General features: G+C 34.6%; 2 protein-coding genes and 1 long non-coding RNA gene across 11 annotated transcripts; 1 reads left to right on the plus strand and 2 right to left on the minus strand.

Moving 5' to 3' along the window:
- Positions 1-739: 739 nt before the first annotated feature.
- LOC107781869 (uncharacterized) lies at positions 740-1279 on the minus strand. The gene has a single exon (XM_016602680.1). The coding sequence runs from the start codon at positions 1277-1279 to the stop codon at positions 740-742; it is 540 nt and encodes a 179-aa protein (XP_016458166.1).
- A 619-nt stretch (positions 1280-1898) lies between these two features.
- On the minus strand, positions 1899-4466 carry LOC107781872 (uncharacterized). Its single transcript, XR_001647096.2, has 3 exons — positions 3333-4466; positions 2704-2830; positions 1899-2013 (listed from the first exon to the last, which is right to left on the minus strand). It is a non-coding gene; the product is annotated as an uncharacterized LOC107781872 (long non-coding RNA).
- Positions 4467-7853: 3387 nt separating this feature from the next.
- Positions 7854-19382, plus strand: LOC107781863 (serine/threonine-protein kinase Nek2-like). 9 transcript variants are annotated; one of them, XM_016602663.2, is made up of 15 exons: positions 7854-8074; positions 9107-9252; positions 9454-9520; positions 9921-9986; positions 11315-11361; positions 11488-11533; positions 11666-11746; positions 11844-11886; positions 11969-12018; positions 12095-12176; positions 12316-12365; positions 13467-13540; positions 14870-14921; positions 15844-16263; positions 18450-19382. In XM_016602663.2, exons 2-15 carry the CDS (start codon positions 9167-9169, stop codon positions 19110-19112), a joined length of 1827 nt encoding a protein of 608 aa, XP_016458149.2. In that variant the 5' UTR covers positions 7854-8074; positions 9107-9166; the 3' UTR covers positions 19113-19382.
- Positions 19383-19446: the final 64 nt, after the last annotated feature.

The raw sequence follows: 19446 nt of genomic DNA on the forward strand, positions 1-19446 counted from the left end.
AGATAAGATCACACTGCATTAGGGACATGTACATGATGCAGATGCACACAAAATACAATAAATTACATTTTACAAGTATGCAAAAATTTATAAACTCCAAGTCATTTTCAAGAAAGGAAATAACAACAAATACTAAGTACTATCACAACAAAACAAGTCCTAGAATCACAAACCGTGGCTCTGATACCAAAACTTGTAGCAACCCCTTTGGGAGGGTGCTACTTAGGAAACAAATCTAACTCACTGATTATAAAACATTAAAAAATATTAGTTAGAAATATTCAGAATAATTTAGTAGCGGAAATAGGCCCATGCGAAAAGGTTCAAAGTGCAATATTTTTTTTTTTGAAAATACACCATAATTTTATTTTAAATGAAATACAATGTCAAAATATTAACATAAGGTGATATAACCCTTCTTGAATAATCAAGAGATTAAAGCAACTTCCTAACAAATTTATACTTTCATTCAACATCACTGCAAGTTTGTATTGTACATAAATTTCAAACTTCGGGTATATAAAAAGGAAACTAGTTTTCTCCTATGTACATATTTACAAGACAAAGTGTAAATTCAGCATATTACAAGACTTGAGTTATTTATTTTTTTGGTAACTAAACATTTTTATTACCAAGTAATATTTTACACACATCTTCTTTCTATAGCTTGTTCTGGACATGAGTCCCAGACTAAGCTATTTTTTCTGTATCTCTATACCTCATAGACTTTCTATACAATTCAATGGACATTAGGATAGTAATTCAATTCTAGTAATCTTCCTTTCAGTCGCTGCTTCACATTTCCTCTACAGTGTAGATCCTGAACTAGGAGTCGAGTAATTATTTCTGCATTTCTTTGTGTTGCCTGAAAAACTCTTGCATTCCTCTCCTGCCATATATAGTATATGCTCCCAGCTAGCATCATCTTATATATTTCAGCATTTGCACTTCTTCCACGACAGCGTTGCTCAACCCATTTGAGTTCATGCTCCCATGTCATCACTTGTCTATAGATCCTCATCCATTCCAGCATAGCAGTCCATATTTGTGCACAAAATGAGCATGTAAAGAAGAGATGATCAGTAGTCTGTACTTCTGTGTTGCATAGTAGGCAAGTATCATCTTCTACACAGCCCCATCTTCTCAGCCTGTCTCTTGTTTGGAGTCTCCTGTGAGCAGCTAGGAACATGATGAATATCCACTTAGGTAGTCCATTGTTGTTACAAATAAGTCTTCTCCATGAAACTTTGCTAAAGTGTCCTCTTTGCTTCAGGTACATGCTTTTAATTGGGAATGTTTAGTTTAAGTACATCTTCCTCTGTATATCCAACTTTTTCAAAGTATTTATTGGCTTTGAAAATCTTCTAAACCACCCAAGATGCTTTCTTGGGCTCATCTCCCCACCCTGGACTATATTTCTTATAGTATACATGGACCCATTGCACCCACATTTTGTCCTTCTTCTTGCCTAGGTTCCACAATAGCTTGCATATGGCAGCTTTATTCCATAAGCCTATATCCATCAATTTCAAACCACCAGCTGTTTTAGGCCAGCATAATCTGTCCTATGCTATAGGTGCTTTCCTTGTAGCCTCAACACTGCCTGTCCATAAGAATCTTCTACATATACTTTCAATCAGATGGATTAGTTTCTTTGGAAGTAAGAATATCTGGGACCAATACACTTGGATGGACAGTAACACACTCCTAATAATTTGGACTCTTCCTGCATAGGATATTACAAGACTTGAGTTATTAGCACACACTAAAACAGCAAAACAAGTTACCAAATTAAAGTTACAAGATTTTGGTCTTAAAATCCAACAAGCCTCCAAATAACATACATAAATATGACATATATATATCATATACATGTCCCAAAACTATGCAAAACCAAGGTGCATATGCAAATACTATGCAAAATCAAGGTGCATATGCAAATGTGATCTTCGTAAGTTCTCCTAAATAGACTACTTCATCATGGCCATCTTCAGATTTCATCCCGAACATTACCTACGATAGGAAACAACTATCGTTAAGCATAAAGCTTAGTGGTGTATAAACTTTAGGCTTGTAGTCATTAAATTCTCCAATTCCCCTTTTCAGTCATAGTTAGCTCAATTTAACATAATTTAAAACAAGTGAACAAATATATCAAACATATCAATATCAAACTTTGAAGTGTTTCCATATATCAATAACAATGTTCAAGAGTCGAGAAAGTGTATACAATCAATCTAACAGAGTATACCAAATATTCATTTTTCGCCCAATATGTACGTCATGCCATCACACTAAGCATAATCAGATATCAAGATAGACCGAAGCCCCAAATCAAGTAGGGTCAAAACCCAATAGACAAGAGAATCAAGAACCATAGTAAAAATGGCTTTCTAGTTCGTACTTAACACGGACAAATTCCATAATTCAAGACGAACTACAAATCCAAAGTCAAGATGGCAAAAGATCCGAATTAAGAGGCATGCCAAGATGAGCGACAAATTCACTGCCACAAGAAGGACAAAGTCCCAACAAGAATGCAAAATGATCAAATAATTCGTACGAATGGGCGATTTAACAAATATCTTACAATACTTGATATAATACAAATATAACAATATAAATTAAAGATAAGAAAAATAAAATATCAGGTTATTTCAAAATATTGCAACAAGCAAAAAGAGTACAAGTTTATACACAAACCTTGGTGTTTTACCACAAAACAGTTCAATCATAACTTGGGGACGTTCGAATCGTCTAGGCCGTAAACAAACCAAATCTGTCCACTTCCTCAAACACTTCCCCTTTGATTTTTCAAGGGTTTATATACCTTAATACACAATCAAATATCTAAATAAGTTCAGTGATTTAACATGTCAAACTAAACATGATATTGGTGAAAATTACCCAAAAATGTTTGAAACAGAAATTCTGGACAGTATCACTATTTCGTGTTATGACTCAATTTTGAAGATCTATACGGACAAACTAGACTGTATAGTCTTCATAAAAGTTGTAGATCTATGTCTTAGAGTTTCAGAACATCTTGAACTACTCCCATATCAATTTTGTACAGAAAGTTATACTAAAATTACTAACAGTAGTATATGGAGTATTTCTAAAACTGGAAATCTGGGCGCACCTGTTCTGTACTTTCTGATCCTTTTTAGATAAATACCAACAAAATTAGATTTTTGTTCCTTCATAAGAGTTATAGATTTATGAAATACCTTTCTAGAAAGTCCTGGATCACTTAAATTGGAGCTCTGTACAAAAAGATATGTAAAAAATACTAATAGATGTCTAGTGTAAAAACGAGTTTAGAAACTTACCACAAAATAGAAGAGCAACTTGATCTTCACCAAAAACGAAATTTGCTTGTTGATTTAGTAGAAATCTATGGTTGATTCATGTTCAGATGCTAAGAAGGAGAGAAGGAGAGAGAGAGAGATGAGAGAGAGAGAGAGAGATATTCTTCTTTTGTTGAAGAATAGAAGATGGGGAGTTTATGGATAAATATGAAATAAAATGGTACCCCAACTACTAAATATTCTTAGATAAATACAAAAGGTTGGAAACCCAAAAACTTAATTATACACTGTATTTAATAATAACTCGTCAAAATAATATTAAGTGTTACATATAGCAATACCATGGAACTTTATTGCCAATATTAACACAATCTAAAGTAAGAAATTTTCATATATTGACCATTTCACATTTAGGAAGTGCAAAGTAAAATATTTTCTTGTTATAAAAATGCTCAATGAGGAATGCAAAAAATTTGTAGTGTTACAGAATAGTCACAAAACGACCTCTAAAGCCACCCATTTCAGCTCCAAAAACGAGTAGTAAACTATCCCTAAATCAACCTTGAAACCGTCTCGAAACAACCTAAAAGTAGTCCAACTCCTAGCCAGAAACGCAGCCAAAATAGTGCTGAAAAACAGCCATAAAAAGCTCCAAAAATAGCCTTAAACCACCTATAAACACTCACAAAAACCAGTTGTAACACCACCATAAAGCACCATAAAATCACCCGTGATAGAGCTGGGTTAACACCGTCGAGTTAGGGTTCGAAGCCGCCTTGCTGTCGAGGTTCGAGTGTCGTTTGACGAGGCTCTACTTCATTGAGGTCTCGTACTGGGTTCTTTTTTGCTTTTGGATTCACCTACTGTAAAAGCTCAAAAGGCAGATTCTTCCTAATGTCCATCTCTATTCTCATTATAGTTTCAAGTCATATTTATGGTTGCTTTCCATGAATGATTACTTTTTGTATTGTCTGTTCGATTGAAATGAGTTAATACAATGTTTCTTTATCTCTTAGTTTCTGAATTCATTGAATTTGATTCCAAGTCTTTTACACAATGTGCTGAAAAATTAAGATAAGCTTAACAATCTTTAGGATAGAATTGAGATATGAGCCTTATTGGGCGCTTCTGTTTCAGTGGCATATGGGTCATGACTATGTTATTAATATGTCGGACAATTGGGTCATGATAGTAATTTGGAATTGTAAGAAGCTTTTGGTTCCCAGATGGTTAATAATTGATAGGCCAACATCTGATTTTTGTAAATAGTTGGGCTTTAGATATTCGTTTAAGGGTACAAACCATTAGTTGTATTAATTGGGCCAAAATTAGAACACTCGACCCATAATGAATAAGCTAGTCTATCTTTCCATAACTAATTTATACCTTTTTTCCACAACAAATATTTCCAGAATTCATGATCTTACATTAATCTCAAAGTAGCTTAGGAGAATAGCTTACATATCGCTAGTTTGCTTTAGGCCCACTCTTAATTAAATCATCATGATTATGTATACGTTCGCGTGACATAATTAGGATTTTCAAAATTAAAAGTAAGGTATGCGTTCACGCAATTTTGGGCGAAACAATTTTAACGATTAGTAAAGTGTTATTAATTGTGTACACGTACGCGTGACATGATTTTAACATAGTAAACAAAACGAATTCACACACATGTGATCCGTTTCAAAGATAAATCCATAAACGCCATAATATAAAGCGGTAAAAGGTAAAATACACGTATGTTCTAAAAATGCGTAATTAAAATAATTAATCAAGCCAGGTATGACTAAAACGACCAAGCTAGAACCACGGAATCCGGGAATGCCTAACACCTTGTCTCGAATTAACAGAATTTCTTACACGGTCTTCTGTGTTTCGCGGACTTTAAAACAGAGTCAATTTCCTCGATTTGTGATTTTAAAACAAACCGGTGACTTGGGACACCATAATAATATCTCAAGTGGCGACTCTAATTAAATAAATAATCTCATTTCGAATAATTTCACTTTAATTGAAAAAATTTCATAATCCTCGAAAAAAGGAGGTATGACACTAACATCTTTTCTTATTTGTTCAAATAGTGTATAATCTAGCAAAATGCTACATGAGATATATATATGGCCGGATCATTCAAAATTTTAACCAATGTGTGTTCATTAGTTTGCAAAGATGAGTTTCGCATATATTAACTGAAGACTAATTTCGGTTGACAAAATTAATAATTTAATAAGTAAAATAAAATTACAATATATTGTCTAAAATATTTTTATTTTGGCCAACTACCTTAAATTTTTCAAAAGCTATCACTTTTTTTATACCAAAAATAAATAGTTTTCGCCTCCCAAGAGCTTGGCCAAACTTGCTCACATTTGATCATGTTCGCAAAAGCTCCCGCTTGATGCACTTCATCTAGTCTAGATTTTAGAGGAAGATCGTTTAATTTGGAATTATATTATAATTAGACCAACCATTGGAATCAAATCTCAAAGAAGAAATTTTTTGGTCAAATCAGAAAACCTGTGACTGAAAGGTGAACTAGCATTCACGGATATAGCCTTATGATTGACCAAAGAAAGTGGGGGTCTGGCCCACGTTTATGTGTTCTGTTCTATACCCGACAAACGCTCCAAATAATTATGGCCCACCCAATACTCACACCCAGTTTACTTTGAATTGGAAACGAGTGGTCCCCGCTTTATTAGTTGACTGTCTTTCATAAAATTTCAAAGAAAACAACGTATTACATGAACTAGATTCAATCGAAAACTTGTTACGTAAATATCGCTTAAAGTTTTTATTAATAATATTAGTTCATGCAGCATGCTGTAAAAACAAATGAATGTGGCAACACAAGGTGGTGGCGGTCAGCTTCATGCAGAGGCGGATCCAGGATTTAGAAGCTTCGGCTGCCACAAAATTTTGAAAGTAGATATACTACAATTTATATTATCTAAATAGGATATAAAGTTAATCAATTTGGTCTATTTGGATTTCGGTTCGGGTTATTCGTCTTTGAATTAATATAAACAAATCTATCGAGCAAAAATATTACGTAATTATTATGATAACTTGGAAAAGAAGCATAAAATTCAACTGAATTATGCATTTTGTATAAGAAAAAAGGCTCGTTATCAATTTATATTTAGATACTTAAGGCAAAAATTTTATACGAATAACCATTCTAAACATTAAAATCGAAGCAAGTTTACGGACATTTTTCAATTTACTATTTTTATGAAAATTAACTCACTGAGTATTATATACAATTATCCTACTTTTAGAGCAATCTAACAATAAAATAAACTTTCATCCTTGATTAAAACAGTAACCTATTCAAGGATTTCTATATATTTTTTGGTGTCTGCAAATAGATTTATTGGAATTGTGCTTCTGGAGAAAATAATTTAATTTTTTTATTGTCTATTGATAAATCATGGAGGATAAATCACGGAGGAGGTGAGAAAGCGCAACAGTAATAGATTTTTGAATGAAAAAGATTTTTAATAAATGCACCTAACAAAACTTCTACGAAATGTGTGCTAGGCAGATTCAAACTGGCGCCTCTAAGGTGGAATGATAGCACACTGCCAGTGGCACCTTTGGTCAATTTGTTAATGAGAATGCCACTAAGAATTATTTGTCCATTTTTTCTCTCTATATATATATATATGCTCTCGGTCAAAGCTTGCGGGTGGCGTACCACCCCACCTCTTACACATAGATCCGCCTCTGACTTGATGGTTTTGAGGTGGATCGGTGGTGGTTGTGGTTGGTGGACATGATGTAGTGTAGAACTAAAATTTTAATAAGCGAATTATAAAATTCAAATGTGTGACCTAAAATAAACCTTTGCTACTACATTGATACTTCTCTTGTATTAAGGAGATTCAAAAGTTTATGAATATGAAAACAAATGTTCAATCTTATTTTGCGTAGTAGGATTCAACTGAATCCTTTTCCTTGGCTGTAACTCTATCACTGATAATTGACTGTAACTCCACCACTGGTGATCGATAATAATGATTGTGCAATAACAAATGCAAGTGATACTTATGCAACTATAAGTGTTAGAGGCGACTTGTGATAGTAATAATAATGATAGAATTTGTTCGTAGCAGAGGTGTTGATAGTGGATTGCCACATTAATATATCATACTTAATTAATATTTAAGAAATATATGCTACTATATTGTATCTTTACTTATTAGCATGCAAGTTTCTAAAACTAATTTGATTGCTAAATTTGTCAAAAAAAGATTACGCAAAATAATGACGAGCATTCAGCTTTTACCAAATGTACATTAAATACAAGCTTTTGGGGGGTCGGTGGGGTTGTCTCCAAAGAGGGCGTCTACTCTCATAACTCATTTTCATTAAGATCCCCAAACTAATAAACTAATCCATCTTTAAACGTTAATCTCTTTTCTCTCTCTATACTTGTCTTCTTCTTCACTCCCCTTTGTCTCCATTCCTCTCTCTCTCTCCACTTTTATAATATATCTCTATTATAACTTAATTAATACTCCTATACAATTCAATGAATAAATAATAAATAAATAATTTCCCCATTATTCTCCTAGAGGAAAAAAACAAAAACACTATGGAAGAAGAGCAAGAACACTACTACCACGACTCACTTCTTCCTCATCTACTTCTTCTATTACTACTCTTCTGAAGCTGCAAACGACGTCGTTTTCACATCTCATTGCCCTATGCATTCTTCAATGTAGCTCGTGATCCACAAAGCTTCACGTTTTCTGGTTTATCTTTTTCAGCTTTTTCTTTTTCTTTTTTCACTTTTTCCCTTTTTCCAACTTAAATTGAAGTGAATCTATTCAATGTTTTTGACTATGACCCATTTCTTACTTGACTGACTTCAATGCCTGAAAGTGTGAGTTCTGTGCACTTCAATTTGCATATTTGTAGCTCTAATTTATGCTATTTTTTAGGTCCTTTTTTGGGCTACACATTTTAAATCTGCTTTTGATTTTTGTTCTTTTTGAGTGTTTAATATGGTTTATAACGTTTGTTTGCTGTTAATAAGAGTAATGTGTGAGTTGTTTTTGGTTTTCCTGTTTCTCTCAGTCTCTGATCTTGTTTGTTGTATTTATTTCTACATTTCAAATGCAAATTGAAAATGTGTGATGTGTCACTGCAAGGCTTTTGTACTTCTTTGGTTTCTTGAATGTGTAATTGTTAGTAATATTTTGGAGTGTATGATGTATTACTGTTAGTATTTCCACAATGTTGTCTAAACACTATCTGGGGTTTGGGTATTTTCTGGTTGCTTGAGATGTTTGTTCAAATGCCTGAGAAGGCAGTCGTGATTTTTTCTCCCCTTCAAATTTTAAGAAAATGCAACTTGTTGCATTAGTTTTATAAATTGTCGCAATGTCATGGAAACAATGAGTTATTTTTTCGTATTTCACAAAAGGGCACTTTATTGCGTTTGTTTTCCTTAAATTGGTGCAATGTCATGGAAAATTGCAGTTGTATTCTGGTATTAAAACCTTATTCTGAAGATTTTCAGCAATTTGACATGATCTCTAAGTTCTGGCAATTACAGGACTAGATCAGTGCCATTTTGGGGCGTAACACCTCAAAATAAATCTCTTTTCTGGATGTTCTGCATATGTAATAATGTATAGCTATGTCTGTCCTAATAGCCTTTTGTCCATTGTAGAACAAAGATTATTTTGTTGATTCTTTCTATTTTTTATTTTGATTTATTTTTGCCTAAACTAGTAGCCCTTTAGTAGTTTGTTAATGTATGTATTCTGTTTTTTATTTAGCAACGAGATTGGTGCAATTTGAAGTTTGACCTGTGAAGGGGAAGATCAGTTACGGGTCCAATGGAGCAGTATGAATTATTGGAGCAAATTGGCAAAGGGGCTTTTGGCTCTGCAGTTCTTGTGAGGCATAAGCTTGAAAAGAAGAAGTAAGAGCTAGAAAACATAGTTATTTATATTAGCCACATACATATAGTCACATATTGCACTTCTACTATGTGAAGTGTATATGAGCTCTTCAATTCTGTGAGCAATTGCTACTTATCAAAAATACATGTCTGTGAACAATTGCTTTTTGGTGTTTGTTAGACAAGTATTAATTTATTCTTCATGTTCCTTCTTATTTCAAGGTATGTATTGAAAAAAATTCGTCTCGCTCGACAAACAGACAGGACTCGCCGAAATGCACACCAGGAGGTTTGTGTCTTCTGCTTAAAGCAGCACATCTTCTCACCTCCGGGCCTTCCGTATCCTAGGAAACATTCAGGAAACTTTGAGTTTCTACCATATTCTAGAATTTCTACACATCTGCCTTGAAAGAGGTTCAGAAATGATATTTTGTGTTCTATTTTGGTATTCCAAGCTTTCAGTATCTAGTAAAAGGTACATTTTGGAGTTTGAAGGGACAATAAGATCTTCAATAAAAAGGCAACTGCATCTCTTTTTAACCTTTCAAAGTAAAGAACTTAAATCATTTTCACCAAATATTTCTACTGCTACTTGATGTACTTTTTCATATGTATTTTAAACCATATTATGCTTTGTAGTTGAGCTTTCTTAAAATGGCCTATTGTTTAATTTATCCTTTATTTTGTAGATGGCCCTTATTTCGAGTATGCAAAATCCATTCATTGTGGAGTACAAAGACTCATGGGTGGAGAAGGTTGCATGCTGTACTTAATCTTCAAGTCATGTTCTTTTCATTCCTTTATTTGATACTTTCGGCATTTTGATAAAACATTTGATGTATGTGTTTTCTTCTTTTGGGAGTATGAGATTAAGCACTTCCATGTCCCTTATCCTAAATAAAGCATGCAGAAGTATTGGGTAGGTAAATCTGAAAGTGAAATTTGTTTGAAAGTTCTATAAGTAAAGAAGCCAATTTTTTCTTGATAGGCAAACCCCTATACCAATAATAACTTTTTAAAGGAAATTTTTGCAGGAACTCAATTTGTTATGTGGCAACAAATTTTGATGTCTTTGAAATGTCAGAGCAACGTTACTGGATTGTGTTTGGGCACAAGTTGTTTGTCCATAATTTGGAATACTATTAGTACACTATGATTTTGGAAAGAATAAGGGAGATAATGATGCATGTCAATTTGCAATAACAGATTCAAAACTGTCAAAGAGCTCAAGCGCATATTTAATTGCCAGGTCTTGGTCATCTTAGGGAAGGAATTCAGCTACTATACGTGCATACTTTTCTATGCAGCTTTTATCCCCTACTTATCCACCTGGACTCCTCCCTCGGGGTAGGGGTAAGGTCTGCAGGTCTGCGTACACACTACCCTCCCCAGACCCCACTTATTGGATTTTACTGGGTTGTTGTTATTGTTGATATCCACCTGGATGTGCACAAAGTTTCTTAAGTGCACTCAACAAACACTCTATCGCTTTTTTGGTTTTGTTTTTGTTTTGATAAGTCACTCTGTATTTCTTTTCTTTTTTACTTTTTATCTTTTCTATGAATCACTTAAATTTTTGGTACAATGTAATTGGAAGGGAAATAGATTTTATTCTCCAGTAGGCTGTTGTTAACTTGTTATACAATTAGTGGTTAGATTTAAACCCACATTACATTAGCAGAGTGGTAATACGACTAGATAAAAGCTGTGTAGACAAGTTTGAAGTAGAATCATAAGTTCTTTACGTTTGCAACTAGGCAATGTTGGGCCTCTTACAGGCTATTTGTTTGTTAGACAAGTACACTGAAGTTGCTCCTAGACGAGGTTATACCCTTTATATCTTAAGAATTAAGAAGCATACATGTGGTTGACATTATTCTAGGAGTACTTCTACTAAGATCTCTGGCAAGCTCTTGTTTTCGAACACTTTTACTCTCTTTTTCTTTACATTCCTTTGCTAGTTGGGACATTCTTGATTTTTCTTTACATGTGTCGTAGCACTACTTGACTGCTGAGGGTGTTTATTGAATGGATAAATTCGAAGCTTAAATGAGGATTTTACTTTTTGTGCCTTCTCTTGCAGGGTTGCTATGTATGCATAGTCATAGGTTACTGCGAAGGTGGTGACATGTGAGTGACTTTTCATACTTAAACTATGTAGTTTGATTCCATTTGTCTCTAATGACCTTGGAAGTAGCCCTAATAACTGCATGCCTGCTTCATTGCAGTGACCTCTATTTTCCTTCAACTTTGCAGGTCAGAGGTCATAAAAAAAACAAAGGGCATCCATTTTCCTGAAGAGGTTAACCTTCTGCTCTTTGAATCTTTTGCTCCAATGTTCAACTATAGTTAAAGAGTTATTTTCAAAAGTTGAGAAAAAAAGCTGTCATTTGTGTGTCATTCGCTTCTAACCCGAGTCATGAACTGTTAATAGAAACTGTGCAAGTGGCTTGTTCAACTCTTAATGGCTCTTGACTACTTGCACATGAATCACATCCTTCATCGTGATGTCAAGGTTCGCTGCAATTGTTTTTCACTGGGTGGATTCATATTCTTATTACTTCTTAACTTTGCTGCTCTTCTAAACTTTGTGTTTGTAACATATTTTGCAGTGTTCAAATATATTTCTAACAAGAGAGCAAGATATTCGTCTAGGTTAGTTTACTCCTTTTGCATTTCAAGCTTCTTGAAAGTTCTATAATTCTAATATTTTACTGAGGGACAAGTACTACTGCAGGCGATTTTGGACTTGCCAAGATGTTGACTTCGGATGATCTTGCTTCCTCTGTAAGTAATGTTATATCCAAAAGATTTTATGTTTTTGAGTATTGTTTAAGTAAGTTATACTTGCTTAATTTCTCAGATTGTTGGAACCCCCAGTTACATGTGCCCTGAGCTTCTTGCAGACATACCTTATGGATCCAAGTCAGACATATGGTCCCTAGGTAATACAAATATACATCAAGTGGCACACATTTTACATGCCAGCATACATTGGTGCCTGATGCAATTTTTGGTTCACATGCTTAGTTGGCACTTAATGTGAAGGTGTACTGACATTTCTCTGATTCTTTTCCCATCCAGGATGCTGCATATACGAAATGGCTGCGCTTAAGCCTGCATTCAAGGCATTTGTAGGTTACTGTGAACCTTGTTACTGTCTAACCTTATTACTCAAGTTATTAGCTTGTCAGCATTTTGAAATGCAGCCCATGTTTTTTAGAAGTATTTTTTTCCATAACCCTGATGTCCAGGCCAGTTTGCTACCTTGACTAGTTCCATCGGGTACCTGCTACCTCCCACCAACATAGGTACCGGACAACTCTGTCCTCCAAGGCTTGGACAAATGGGAAGAAATCATCTAGTGGTTTTGCCACTGATGGGGTTTGTGAGACCTCATGGTTCTCAACCCATATCATGTGAAGATTTTAGTTATTGCAGGTTGTAGATTTTTCTTTTGCAAAAGAAACGAGAACTGTAGCTGTCAAGGCTAGTCAGATGTCCATGTTGAACCACTAACAATAGCTGTGGATAATTCTCAAGAACTTTAGATGAAATTCGTAGCTGTGCATGTTCTAGGTGTTGGTATCATGACTCTGGAGAGATGTTAAAAACGACTCAAATGTGTAGCACTTGATGGAAACTAAGAACATGAAGTTTAGTGGGGTCTGCTGAGCTTGATTCTTGAAAAAGGATTGAACCCTAAGATATGTAATGGGAGAAAGACACTTGTATGAAAAATTAGATATTGACTAGTGCTAGTTATATATGAAATTAGCTAAAGATATATTTTGTTTATGGACATTGCCCAGATTTAGCTAATGAGCCCATGGAGATTTTCCATTTTCCCACTGGGGCTCTACTGAAACTAGAAATAATCAAGTGTTCTTTATGAACAATGGCATCCGATTTTTATTCATTGTGCTGCCAATGATTTCCTCTGTTTATGAGTTTATAGGTTATTATTATCTGTCTTGATTTAAATGAGTACATAGGGTTATCATGGCCCTTGTTTATAGGTTATTATACTTCAATCAATGGATGCTTGTTTTATGATTCTACCTATGATGTAGTTATTTGGTAATGTTACTTCTAGTGCTTTGAGAAACTAATCACTGTTGCTTATGTGTATCCATATATGTTCTAAGGCTTTTGCATTTTACTATTCACTTTCCTATTTCTGTCGGATATTTCTGGATGTTGAAACTTATGTCATCATGTGCATGTTGGCATAGGATATGCAAGCACTCATCAACAAAATAAACAAGTCTATTGTGGCACCTCTTCCCACAAAATACTCTGGTCCATTGTAAGTTATTCATTTGATTGAGATTTCTGTTGTCATGGAACCATGTATATGTTTGTATGTATAAGTGCTGCCCTTTTATTTAGGACTGTGATTTCTAAAGGTGGATTTTCTAGTCCTATTGAAGGAAACCCTCTCTTTTTTATTTTTCCCAAATGATTCTTTTTTTTTTTTGGAGAACTATCTTAAGATATACATATCTATTTTTAACTTATAAACAGTCAATCAACAGATGGGAACAAAATTATTGCAAGTTAACTGGATGTGTCCAAATTCGGTTTTACTTTAGACAAGTCCAGTATATAAGCGTTCCTTATTTAAAAGAAAGGCCAACATAAGGATCTTACAGTTTAATTACGCTAAACCACAAGTAAGGGCTTTTTGGTTCCCTCTACGTCCATTGTAGCTTCCAGTCTAATACACAAAATGACATGCCTCCTTATGTTAAGTTAACTTGCATGAAGGGAATTAATTTTGTCTTTATCATCAGATTCTGCGTAAGTTCTATCACCAGAACCAAAATAGATTTCCGTAAAATAAATTGAGGTGTAAAAGGCGAAAAATTTAGCAACCTGAAAAAAGAAGCCAATGAAAAAGCAGCAATCATTTTTACTGCATCTACCCTCCCCGACCTTTCTTATCCCTTGGTGGAGGACATATTTCTAAAACGATATTTCTACTTGATGCCATCTAAAGGGAAAATGTGGTGAAAGGAGATAGTGCATAAGTTGGAGGTCAGGTAGTAGGTCTTTATTATTATGATGAACTACCCAAGGTTGTTTTAGGAATCAGTATGACGACATGAAGAATCTATTCTTCACTTCTTAAAGCCTCTATTTGCAATGCACTCTCTAGTAGTAAGGAAAACTGAATCCGGAAATTGTGTCAGACACGAATTTCAAATATGTCATGTAATTGTTTGAAAGAAAACTTTCTAGGGTATTTGGCAACCAAGGGAAGTCAAAGTCAGTATGGGTTAAATGACTGATACACCTTTTGCCAAAGATCTCGTAGCTCTTATCTGACAAGGCGATTGAGTTAAGAAAAAAGTGAGTTGTAAAGTTGTCATATTTGAGCATGGTACACTCAGTAAGCTACCCAATGCCAGAGTTTACATAATCATGTTTCAGCGCAAATCTCATGCAAAAGTGTGCCATAGAATGGGAACCAAATTAAGATATTGTTGCAATATAATTTGGAGGGGATGTTTACGTGCCTCAGTAACTATGTATTGAACTCTTTTTTGGCTTTATCTATGAGAAACTCTACCCATGCACGATAATCCTTTATTTTGACCACTTTGCTTATTCACTTTTCTTATTTGCCTTCCAGCCGAGGTCTTGTCAAAAGCATGCTGCGGAAAAACCCAGAACTAAGGCCAAGCGTATGAATTTCTCTTTATCTGTATTTATATAGGTTCATTTACGTCTTAAGACATTAAGCTATTTCCTTGAGATCTCCTATGAGGTTCATTAACAAATCTGAACTAGTGGTTTACTCCCTCGGTTCACAATAAGTGACCAATTTGCTTTTTCATTTTGGTTCAAAACAAGTGTCAAGTTATGTAATCAAGAAAGAATTCAATTTGTTTTTACAAAATAACCCCTATGTACATATCCCTAAAAAGTTTTCTTACTCCTCACATTAAATGTTTAATTAGGGGTAGTTTAGTCATAGTAGGTATTTTTGTATAGAATTTAGTATTTTCTTAATGGGCGTGCTAAAAGCAAATTGTTCCCTTATTGTGAACCGGAGGGAGTACTATACATATGACGCGATCTGCATGAATGAATTTTTTTGGGATAGTAATCTGTATATGATGGAGTTATCTTATATAAATAAACAGAAGCCTATAAATGCTGTAGTGCTGTCTCAACATCTTTACCTAAAAGAAAATATGAGATTACTGTCATCCAGAAGATGCAAAATTACAAAAGCATATCAAGAACTAGAAATTGACTGTCAGCTCCGACACAAAAGAGATTATACTAAGGATAGTGAACTGACAAAGTCCAGGAAGTTGTCATGGGAATTCACAGGGGATAGGTTGTCCGAAAATATGATGTTATTGTTTGTTACATTTCTTTCTTGTATCTCCTGCCTTCCATGCCTGTGCTTTACACCATAATGTAAGATGCTTCCTTTTGAATTATGGTTCTTCCGATAGTAGAAACATTCAATTCTTTATCTTTTGTTTTTGCTCTTTTTTATTTTTATTTTTACTTTTGTAATACTTATGGACATACTTTTATTATATATTCAAACTGACAATTTTTATATATATATATATATTTATAATGTGACAGGCAGCAGAACTTCTTAGAAATCCACTCCTTCAACCATATGTGATTAATACTCATCTCAAACTTAACGGCCCTAGGCGTAACAGTTTACCTGCTTCTTTGCCTGATAATGATGTAAAAAAAACCAGATTTGCAGTGTCTGAAAGCACACCTTTCCCAAAGAATAGAGAGAAGCGGATGTCATGTGGAAATGATAGGACTCTGAACCCTAGTGTTTCTGATCATGACTATACTTTTTCAAGTCGGAGACATCCAAAAACTCCAAGCAGAGTATCTGAATTGTCTGTTGGAAGCCCTGAAAGAGGATCAACTGTCACAAAAAAAGTCACTTCAAAAGCTATGCTTGTGACCAAGAATCCAAAAGTGATCGTGCCGAAATCAGCTACCCCAAAAAGACAAGTGGAGCTAAGGAACAATGAAATGGTAAGGCTACAAGTAAAAGGTTATTCATTTTACTTGTTTTTATCCTACAAAAGATAAATGGATTTATTCTAGACAACGTCCAAGCGGTTCAACTCATGTACATCAAAGTGTGCGAATAAAAATATTTTAAGACTAACAGATTCACTAGATTGTTTTTCATAACAACAATTCTGAAAATGGTTTCTCACTAATCTTCAATAGTGTCAATTTATATGTGAAAAAATATGGTATCCTAAAATCTGACCTAATAATGCTATTTTCAATTTGTATCTTTAACCTCCTTATAAAAAAAGCTATTTTCATCTGAATCTTGATTAACCCGTTGGAATACCCAAACTAGGAATATAAATTGCCAAATTAAATTAGATATTCTGTGTTAGCCTATGTTTTATTAGGACTCGGCTAAAAACAAACACAACCATAGATATGACAAAAGAAAATATGAGGGTAACTAAAATGGCATTTGCTTATTTGGCAAGGGAGTAAAATATGAGGGCAACTAAAATTAAGACGTGAAAATCCGTATTTTCAGCATGTTTTCGATTCCTCCACTCATTGTATGAAAATGAGATGGTATTGGGACTGTGACTTTATTTATGTACATGTCGTATTTGTTTCATTAGACTTTAGCTAGTTAATTCCGGTGATCACTTCTCTTTACTTGGTTGACTTAACAAAAAGGAATTACAGAATATCCAACAACGTAGGTTAAAGAGTGTACATTCACCATGAAGATGTGTCACTCCCATCTTTTCTTTCCCCTTCCCTTACTTGAATCAAAGATAATTGAAGATTCTCTAATTTGTGTCTGCAGTAAAACTGCTTCTGTTTATGATTTTAGATTTAAGCTGTGGATTATGGACAACTGGACTTGATATCTGCCTTTTAAACGTTGAACTTTTCAGGGTATAATTATTTACGTTTTGCCTGCTCATTTCTGGTGAGAATGGCAAGATTAGCTTGTTTCAAAATGCGTCCTTCAACTCCTTTAATATCATCTAGTTTTCCTAAAAAATAAAAAAATTATCTTAGTGGTATAATATCTTTCAAAATTTTAGTTACTTTGGTCTTGACTCAATCTTTATTTTATCCACCTCGACAGTTAGCTAAATCTGAACTTCTTTGTCTTTTCTGGCACGTAAGTAGATATGCATTTATATGGGCATAAGGGGATACTGACCTTGTAAAAATATGTTTTGTCAAAATAAATCGAGTAGAAAACAGAATAGTAGCAACTCCATAGTTTTATCATACGATTGATTAGAACTATACCCATCTCATTCTTGAAAATTTTGCCCGTGCTACACCTATTAGTACTTGCTGTTTATAATTGTGAAGGATTCTCCAAATCTTCTGTATTACTCTTGCTTTCCTAATTTGTATGACACTTTCTATTGTAGGATATCCAAATGGTTTTGACGTGAATTCGTAATAATATTCAAATTTCAAGAATTTAAATCATTTTATTATTCAAATTTAAACTTAGATGAGATGCTTTCTCAGTGAAATTATTATTCCAACTACAAATTAAGATTTTAAACCCACTATTTTATCACACGAGGTCGCAGCTATATGAGTTTAGTTTTTTTCTCTAGGTAAATATGTCGTTTTGTTAAGCAACCAATACAACGTTTAAGATAAGCGTAGTACCACCAAAACCAATAAATTTCTGGTTGTTTGACCTTGTATGATTTCTCTTTGTTTTGTTGTTAAACTTTCATTTTCCCTCTTGATAATTATAAGATGTGTTTGCAAAAAATATTGAAAACAATCAGAAGTTTTTGATTTGCCTTGCTAGCATTGCAAAAGATCATATGATTTTGTGTTTTCTTATCACTAAATTTGTGATGGATTACTCGTCTTGCATAGCATTTTAGTCCTTTATCTATTTGGATTCATAGACTATGTAAAGCGTTGAAGCGGTAGATAAAAATGCTTGTCTCCATCTGCATTCAGGCCCAGCTGGGCGAAAGTAGAAGAGAAGAGAGAGACAGGGAAAGCGCACGAAAAGAAAAGAAGAAGATAACATGTAGTTGCTCTTGTGTCTGTGTTCTGAAGATCATGGATATAAGCTTGTGCGCTTTAAGTTGTAATATGACTTAATATGCAATTTTGGCCTGCTTAACCACATTTCCCTTGGTGATCTGTTCCCTATACCTGTTGTTTGACTACTCTACGCTTGACAGGCTTCACGAACCTTGGTGAAGAGATCTGTTTCTACAACTCGTAGGGCATCCTTGCCTTTGACAAACAAGGCAGCAGTTCAAGAAATACCTCGAAGGCCGAGTCTCAGTTTCCTTGACTGTATCAAGTCTCCTGATGTTTCTGTCAATGCCCCTCGAATTGACAAGATGCTTGAGTTTCCATTAGCCTCATATGAAGATCCTTTCCATCCTACACGCCGAACATCATCAAACTCCGCGCAAGGTTCCTCTGGCTCACCACAAGCTGAGTATTCAGTTATGAAAGACAAATGTACCATTCAGATTCCTGACAGTAAATTTGATAGACTGAGTTCAAATGATGCTTGGCGGGGGTTTGAAGGCCCCATGGTGCATGCAGATAGAGAGGATATAACTGATTCTTCTGATCAAAATGCCACTGCTGGTGCATCTAGCCGAACCTCATCTGACACAAGACGCCGCCGTTTTAACATGTCATCTTATAAACAACGGGCCGAAGCCCTGGAGGGACTACTTGAGTTCAGTGCTAGACTCTTGCAAGAAGATAGATTTGATGAACTTGGTGTCTTATTGAAGCCATTTGGACCTGAAAAAGTTTCTCCTAGGGAAACAGCTATTTGGTTGGCCAAGAGCATCAAAGAAAATGCTTCTAAACAAGAAGATTAGTTCTAATGAACATTCAATGTGTATAAAGTAGTCTTTGCTGTAATATTTTCCGTAGGTGCCCAGATTTTGCTGCATAGAGGCATAGTCATAAGCTGATACGGTAATTCATAGCTAGGATCTCCTATTACCCTTACCCCTTGCACATTTAGCAAATTCATGCATGACTGAGAGGATAGTATGGATTAGAGAACAGGTCTTTGAATCCACTAGAAATATTACTGCTTCTGGATGGGAAGTCCCAATGTTAGCATCTATTTTCGCCCAACTTGAGAGTGCTTGCTATGTTTCTTGTCTCTTTTATTTTTGACTGCATTTACTCAACTTGAGGGACCAA

This window comes from Nicotiana tabacum, chromosome 7 (assembly GCF_000715075.1).
Source record: "Nicotiana tabacum cultivar K326 chromosome 7, ASM71507v2, whole genome shotgun sequence".
Classification (NCBI taxonomy): Eukaryota; Viridiplantae; Streptophyta; class Magnoliopsida; order Solanales; family Solanaceae; genus Nicotiana; species Nicotiana tabacum.

Coding starts and splice junctions, on each gene's coding strand:
- LOC107781869 (XM_016602680.1), bottom strand. CDS start 1,279: ATGTACCTGAAGCAAAGAGGACACTTTAGCAAAGTTTCATGGAGAAGA.
- LOC107781863 (XM_016602663.2), top strand. CDS start 9,167: ATGGAGCAGTATGAATTATTGGAGCAAATTGGCAAAGGGGCTTTTGGC. Junction 9,253..9,453: donor CATAAGCTTGAAAAGAAGAA/GTAAGAGCTAGA, acceptor TCTTATTTCAAG/GTATGTATTGAAAAAAATTC. Junction 9,521..9,920: donor GCCGAAATGCACACCAGGAG/GTTTGTGTCTTC, acceptor TTTATTTTGTAG/ATGGCCCTTATTTCGAGTAT.